The sequence below is a fragment of the Microplitis mediator genome, chromosome 1, assembly GCF_029852145.1.
Source record: "Microplitis mediator isolate UGA2020A chromosome 1, iyMicMedi2.1, whole genome shotgun sequence".
Taxonomy (NCBI): domain Eukaryota; kingdom Metazoa; phylum Arthropoda; class Insecta; order Hymenoptera; family Braconidae; genus Microplitis; species Microplitis mediator.
Genome location: NC_079969.1, coordinates 8,155,715 through 8,163,973, shown reverse-complemented (window position 1 = coordinate 8,163,973; position 8,259 = coordinate 8,155,715). Strand labels below are relative to the sequence as shown.

Below are 8,259 nucleotides of genomic sequence, written 5' to 3'. Positions count from 1 at the left end.
TCAGATCTAAACAGATATAACTATATCTGGGTTGAAAAATTCATCAGACATGAACAGATCTAGTCATATCTGATCAGATCTACACAGATATAACTAGATCTGAGTTGAAAAATAGCTCAGACATGATCAGATCTAATCATATCTGATCAGATCTAAACAGATATAACTATATCTGAGTTAAAAAATTCATCAGACATGATCAGATCTAGTCATATCTGATCAGATCTAAACAGTTATAACTATATCTGGATTGCAAAATACATTAGTCATGAAAAGGTCTTATCATATCTGGCCAGATCTAAACAGATATAACTATATCTGAATTGCAAAATGCATTAGACATGAAAAGGTCTTATCATATCTGGCCAGATCTAAACAGATATAACTATATCTGGATTGCAAAATACATTAGACATGAAAAGGTCTTATCATATCTGGCCAGATATAACTATATCGAAGTTGTCAACAGCATCAGATTCGATCAGATCCGATTAAGTAGTTACCCGGGGAAAATGATTTTGATCTGACCAGATAAAATTATATCTGATCAGATAAAATTATATCTTTGCAGATCATTTATATCTGATCAGAACTAATAATTACACATGATCAGATCTTATTATATCTGGCCAACCACCGTTTATATCCGGTCAGATCTAATGAGATATAATTAGATCTAGGCTAGATAGACTGTCAGACATGATTATATCTAGTCAGATCGGCGTATATGTCGTAAGATCTGACCAGATATAACTATATCTGAACTAAATACAACAATTAACATAATCAGATCTTGTTATATCTGCTCAGATATAATCATGAAAATTGTTCATATCTGATTATTTACATTCACGCGATCACATACGTGGAGCAGCGCAGTGGATAGCGTCAAAGACTTTGGATCTGAAGGATGCAGGTTCGAGCCCAGCAGTCATCGGGATTTTTTCATCAATCAAATTCATGTATAACTCTTCTAAGTAACGTTTCTAATACGTTAGATTACATTTCGGATCGAATGAAAACTATATTATTTTTTTTTGCAATTTAATTTTGTTTTTTTAATAGGGATCCCGGGAAAAAAGGTTTAGATCTGGCCACATATAATTATATCTGATCAGATCTGTCCAGATCTCGTCAGATAGAGACAATTTAAAGATCTGGCCAGATCTGACAAATCAGATCTGATCAGATATAATTATATATGGTCAGATCTAAATCGTTTTCCCCGGGTAATCACTCTTAGAAGAGTCCAATGCAAGATATTTTAAGCAAATCTGTTGTTATAGTTGCGTAAGACCTATTAGGTCAGACTTGCTAAAGAATTACTTGAGGTACCTGATGCAAATGGCTGCCCTGAGTTCATTACTTCCTGGCCCATGTATTCTTCATTAGTATAGTAAATTCAGAGCTGCTCACTTATTGTTCGATTTTATTGTCACATTTGTACTCATACACACAACAGATTATTACATGTAGATATTTTTAGTCAGGAAATCTATACTTGCCATCTGTCAAAGCTACATTTCTTTTGTTATATTTTATACCTGGACCCTTCTAAGTTGCACTACTGGCAAAAATTTGGAGTTTTTGCTTTGACAAACGTTAAGTAATAAATTGAAAATTCCAAAACTAAAAGAAAACAGCGAGAACAACATAAATTGTAGGCGTTAGGTAGGAATATAAGGTCAATGAAATCCAGAAAATGAACCCTTAACCGTGTAATAATTTGAATGAATAGAAAAAAATGATAAACAAATGGAATTAAAAATATCAAAAAATTATTTTTGGGTAGTCCAATAATTACTCTATAAAATTGTCATGAACCATAAAAGCCGTAACTTCATTAGTTTAAAAGATATAATTATTTAAAAATTCAATTAATGCATTTTTTTATAAACAAATGTTTATAAAAATTGAACCATAATAGATATCGAGCATGTAAAAAATTTATTATATAAATCGATAAATTGTCTAAAAGATCGTCTTGAATGTCAAAGACCGTATCATCAATAGTTTAGAAGTTATGACAATTTATAAGTTGATAAAATAGTTGACCGCTTCAACTTTGATGGGGTAAAGTATTTTAAAATTCAATAAAAAATAGAGAAAATTTTTTTTTACAACTTTTATGCACGTGGCTGTATTTGTAATTTTTTAAAGCTATGGAAAAAAAATGTAATGAAAATGGAAATTTGTTTATAACAAATTGTTTATTAAATAAACATTGAAAATTCAAATAAAAAAGAAATTTTTCCCTAATTATATTGAGAATTGTAAATAATGATTACAATACTATTTGTATTGTACGGGTCGTACGAGCAATACTCGGCTTCGCCTCGGCCAACAATTACATGTGATCTGAGACATTTCTTACTTTACTTCCCTAGGTGTGTAATATACTATTTGTGTTGGATACTTTGCTTGGCGGCGACGCCTAGGCACCAAAACGGCCGCGTAGAGCCCAACTTTCAACGTTAAATTAAAATTATAAATAATGGAGCTACAACTCCGGGAGTCGAGACTTATTTTACTATAATTTTCTCCTCTTTTAAGATCTTTTTTTCAAATTTCAGATATCTTTAATATTTCTGAAGCTATAGCTACAAAACGGAGACTCCCTTTTTGTCTCTTCGTTTTTTGTTTATAACAAATGAAATTTTTAATGGTGAATAAATTAAAAAATACCCATTTCTCAGAAATAAATTCTGAATCCAATGCACCAATCGCCATATTTTAAAGAGTGGTTTATAACGATTTTTCGCAGAAAACTCACTTCTTGGCTAGACTATTAAACAACCCAAATATTATAAGGTTTTAAAACTAAAAACTGGAAAGATTCATTATAATTATGTAAGATATCTAAGACTGATGCTGAATAATTTCTAGTAAAAAAATCTGGGCATCGACTGGCCCTGCAGGCCAGCCCCCAAACTTCCCGCTGTTTTCGAGCTCTAAGAGCTCGAAAATACCTTTGCTTCCCTTTTTTAAGAGCTTCTCGAGCTCAAAAGGGTTACGTTTTATGTTAAAGTTTAAAAATTTAGAATCTAAAATAATTAATGAATGAGGGTTTTTTATATTTGTTCACAATTATGTTCAATAATTAGCTCAAAAATAAGAATTTACGTGATACGTTGTATCTATATCGTGTAAGTATATCGTGATACGAGCGAACATGACGATTTTTAGGCAGTCACTTGCAATGAGTTATATAAAGAAGAAGATATTAGTTTTGAGTAATTTTGTTCAGTAATTATGATGTTATTCAATGGAAAAAGCAGATATTGATTTAACATTTATTATTCCGTCAACGATATCTCTCGAACAGATTATCTGATTGGGACGTTCTTGGCAGCAATCGAATGCTTTCATCGAGTTCTAGAGCTGATTAGATTTCGGAATTGATCGATTTGATAGTTTCTGAAATATTCACGAAAAACGAAAAAAAAAAAAAACGATTTTTTTCCATTCTTTCGTCGACGATTTTATTGAGGTCTAGAGCTGATAAAATTTTGTGAATGATTCGTTCAGTCCTTTCGACGATATCTGCAAAAAACCGTTTTCTACTATTTCTTTCGTCGACCATATCTTTCGAACAGATTATCTGATTGAGAAGTTCCTGAATTTTTTGAAAATCGTCGATTTTCTCAGCGGGAAGTTAAAAATTGAAAAATATTTTTCATTAGAAAATTTAAGTATCATAATGTGTCAGGCAGCATAAAATTTTTTTAATTAAAATAAGAAGCAAATAATTATTTATTTATAATGTTTACTTTGCATGGTTGCTCTGGTGATGACAACAAATAACAGTGGAATAGAAAGGGTTGCATATGATTAGAACACGTATATTGTGAGTCTCCCGAGGATTAATTCCTAGCGAATGATATTCTAGAAAAATGATCACATGCAAACTTCTCGATGTATATTGGATATTAACTAATATATGACGTGGCTTTTTTTCCACCAAGGTAGATACTTACGTGTGTAATGATCAGTTGCAATTGTCGCACCAAAGCATAAACACGCATTCGAAAGCTTTATTAGTTATATTGATTTCAATTTTATCGGCATAAACTGATATTTTATATTTATTTTTTGAATAAAATCAGAAATACGGAAACTCTATTTTTCACAATTTAACAATTATGTGGATTGCAAAAATTATTTTATTGTTATTGATTTTCAATACGTGTGGTGGTAATCTATTGTCGCAACGCATACTATCTCAACTTCAAACTTCTGTCGTGCAGAATCGAGTGGTAACTATATTTTTTTTAATTGCTTCAAAAATATATAAATTAAAATTAAAGAAGTATAATTATATTCCAACAGGTGGAATTGATGAAATTATGTTTTTCTGACAAATTAAATCCAGCAATTGTATCTCAAAATTTGGATGATATAATTAATCAAAAATCATGGGATCCTCTGAGTTCCAACACTATAATGATTAATGACAATTTTAATCCAAAAATAGTTCAAGCATTTTATCCTGCGTACCCTACATACGTCTTATCAACTGAATCACCAGAAAAACTTCGGAAAATTTTGAACAAATTGAAGGATTTACCTGTCTGGAATGTAATTTCTTCTTTTTTTATTATTGAATCAGATGCTGCAGAAAACAATTGCAAAGATTCATCTAAAATGCTCCAAGTACTTTGGGAAGATGATTTGATTAACTCATTCTATGTGTGCCAGAATAATAGTGAAGTATTTTTGTACACTTACAATCCTTACACCAATCGAGCACCTGAGCCCTGGAGAAGAGTCAGAAATGCCGATAATCCTGACAAATACTGGACACTGTTTAGACAGTCGCTATCTATTGGTAATTTAATAAACACAATAAATAATTATCTTTCTTATTCCATCGGAATTAATATCGGTGTTAACATATTTATTGTGCAGATAAAGGAATATGTAGCAGTCTTCAATTTGATAAGACGAAATCCCTCGATGGATATCCAGTCAAAGCAGTGGCCTATCCTATCCGCAACCCATCTATGAGCCAGCAGAAAAATAAGACACAACCATTGAAAAGCATAAAAGATAATGTATCAAATATAAGTTATTTATTTTTTGATAGTTTATTCGAAGCTATAAATGCCACACCGATAATCAATTTTGATGAGGCCGGTGATTTAGTTAATAATACAGCCGTAGGATGTTTGCAAGCATTGATTAACGGTACACACGATATCGCGTTAAATTTACGTAAAATAGATGAAGATTCTTACGAGAATATTGACACTATTAGATTATATTATCAACAAGGTTTTATCTTATCTACGAGAAATTATCCAATGCGTTTAACTAAGGCTTCATTAGGTGATTTGATATACATAAGTAATGAAGTTATTGTTGCTTTAGTACTAGTACTCTCAGCTACATTTATCATTACGGTGTTTAGTATAGATAGTGTCGGTTATCGAAACTATGTACGAGGTTTTCTGGATATTTTAAGATTGATATTGGGTTTCGGAATTGAGGCACCATTAGAGAGGGCATCAGCGCGTATGATATTCGTCGTTGTCATTTTAGCAACGTATTCAATAATTCCAGAATTACAGAGCCAAATATCCGCTATTTTGTGTTATTCGGTCGGAAAGTCTTATATAGAAAATTTCAACGATACCCGTCAAGTACAAAATGCATATAAAGTCATTTATTATCCTCAAGTTTTATCAAAAGATATGGAAAATTATATATCATCGCTAAATAAAAGTGAAGAATACAATGAATATTGGTTTCGTGAAATGACAGATAGTAACAAATATTGCGATTACTATCTTAGCAATAGTTCTCGTTATGTTTGCGTTGATACTGTTGAGAATCAATTGGAAGCTTTAAATAGAGGATATGAAAATATGCGTGTTGTCCAAAAAACTATTTATGATAAGTATTATTCGTACTGGACTCGACGGAATTGGGCGCTTAAAAATAGAATTGATGACGTCGCTCTAAGATTACGGGAATCTGGTATCATAAACTATTGGGATAAACGGGTATTGTATGACAAACTCAACAAACACAAAACACCCATAAAAGCTTGGAGACTAGAGTATAATCAATTGAATTCTAAATCCTTCTTTTTACTTTATTGGTTGGTTTATTACCTCTTGATGGCTTCTCTGATTGTTTTTATTTTGGAAATAATAGTTTACAAGTGTCAACACGAATATCGAAGAATGTTGAGACGGTGGGAAAGTACTCAACTCATTAGGAAGCCTCCTGAAGTCGATATAGAAATTCAAGAAATTGAATAATAATTTATTACTTGTATCGTTATTATCAATTTTTTGCGTGGATTTCAAAAGTTACCAATTAAACAGATTAATCAAAGTTTTTGAAATGGAACCGATGTTAAAAAATTTTAAATACCTCTATTTTGACACTGTTCTTGCTATATCGTTAATTTAAAAAACAATAACAAAAAATTATATTAATTAGAATGGAATTCTTGTCACCGCATGAATAAATTAATTGCACCCACCTATTATTTGATTCAACATTAAAAAAGTAAATTCACCGTAGACGACAATTTTTCCACACGTACAGTTAGGTAAAAGACCTAGTACCCGATCCGGGATTTTATACTCGATCACTTCATGTATTTTTATATCTATATTTAGTAAAATTCAGTAAATACAGACATGTTAATACATGAGTGGTTGGGTCCCCGATTAGAAAATACGATTCATGAGGATTAAAACTGTTTTAATCGTTTTGAACTCCCACGAATCCTCGATCGATGATTAAATAGGATTAAAAACGATTAAATGAAGATTAAAGACGATTCATGAGGATTAAAAATTTTTAATTCTCACGATTCGTTTTCAATCGTAAAATAATATTGCAATTTCTGGTTCCGAATGAGGATTAAAAACGATTTATGAGGATTAAATGTTTAATCGTTTTTAATCCTCATGAATCGTTTTTTCTAACCAGGAGTACTAATTTCCTGATCGGGTATTGGGTCTCTTACCCCACATGAAAACAAAAATTCAGAAAACGTTTTGCGTAATTATTTATTTATATTTATAGTAATTTCTATCATTAGTGCATGTCAATAACTATAAACTGCATTATTAAACTTGACTGTATGATTAGTGAAATTTATTATACAGTTTAGTAAATTTCACTATAATAGAATTAAATTGATTGAAATTTAGTTTATATTAGTCTTTTAACATTTCATTATTATTATTGTTATTATCTATGTTATGTATATATGTTAGTGTCAATTTTATAATTTAAAAATCACTTGACTTAACCGAGATTTGAACCCTGATTTCTCGCGTGCATATCCTCCTCTCAGTCTGTCGCTCCGGTGTCTTCTTTGAACGAAAGTCTTTAAACTTGTAATACATATTGGTAGATACCCTATCTCTACTCATGTTTAATTTTATCGATCTGCTTTGGAAAAATTACAAACCTAATACTATACTATTCTCCTGAATTTCAGAAATTGCTAAACAGATTGTAATTTTTACATATTCTTAGCATTTAATGCATGTGTTACGTAAATTTTAACATTTGTACAGAATAAAAATCATTGAAGCCGCGTAAAAAAAATTACACATAATTATATGTAAAGAATGACTCAATATAATTATATAAAATAACTTATATTCAAATTTTACACAGGGTTTAGGGATTAAATAGAAATTAAAGGGACCCTTTGCCTTTTAGAATACATCTATTTTATAGCTTATTTCTATAAAATGGTATGATTATATATATAATTATATGTAATTGTAGATACGTCATTAAAATAATTGTATTTAACTATATACAGTTACATATAATTACCTATGATTGTATGTAATTACATACAATTATATATAATTTATATATGATTATCATTGATTATACATAAAAAAAAAAGATTATATAGATTTATGTACAATTACATTTTTCGAGTAATTCAGAAATTCGAATTATTCAATTCTAAATTCGAATTGAACAGATAAACTAAATTCGAATTCGATTTGCACTTCCCTAATAAATATAGATAATTAGATATGAATTACATATGATTATATATAATTTCGTATAATTTTTTAACTTCCCACTAAGAAAATTGTCAATTTGTGTGTGTGTGTGTGTGTGTGTGTGTGTGTGTGTGTATGGATGTAAACTCTTTATATCTTCTTAATGAATTGACCGATTGAGATGGTTGGGATGGCAATCGAAAGAGTTTGCTGGCCGTTAACTTTTCTGAAAATTTCAAATCGATCGATCAAATGGACCAAGATA

The 8,259-nt window shown here is 30.4% G+C and overlaps 1 protein-coding gene across 1 annotated transcript; it reads left to right on the top strand.

Moving 5' to 3' along the window:
* The first annotated feature begins 4,013 nt into the window (after positions 1-4,013).
* LOC130668584 (uncharacterized) lies at positions 4,014-7,555 on the top strand. The gene is made up of 3 exons (XM_057470936.1): positions 4,014-4,256; positions 4,330-4,828; positions 4,909-7,555. The coding sequence occupies exons 1-3, from the start codon at positions 4,143-4,145 to the stop codon at positions 6,264-6,266; spliced, it is 1,971 nt and encodes a 656-aa protein (XP_057326919.1). The 5' UTR covers positions 4,014-4,142; the 3' UTR covers positions 6,267-7,555.
* The last annotated feature ends 704 nt before the right edge of the window (positions 7,556-8,259 follow it).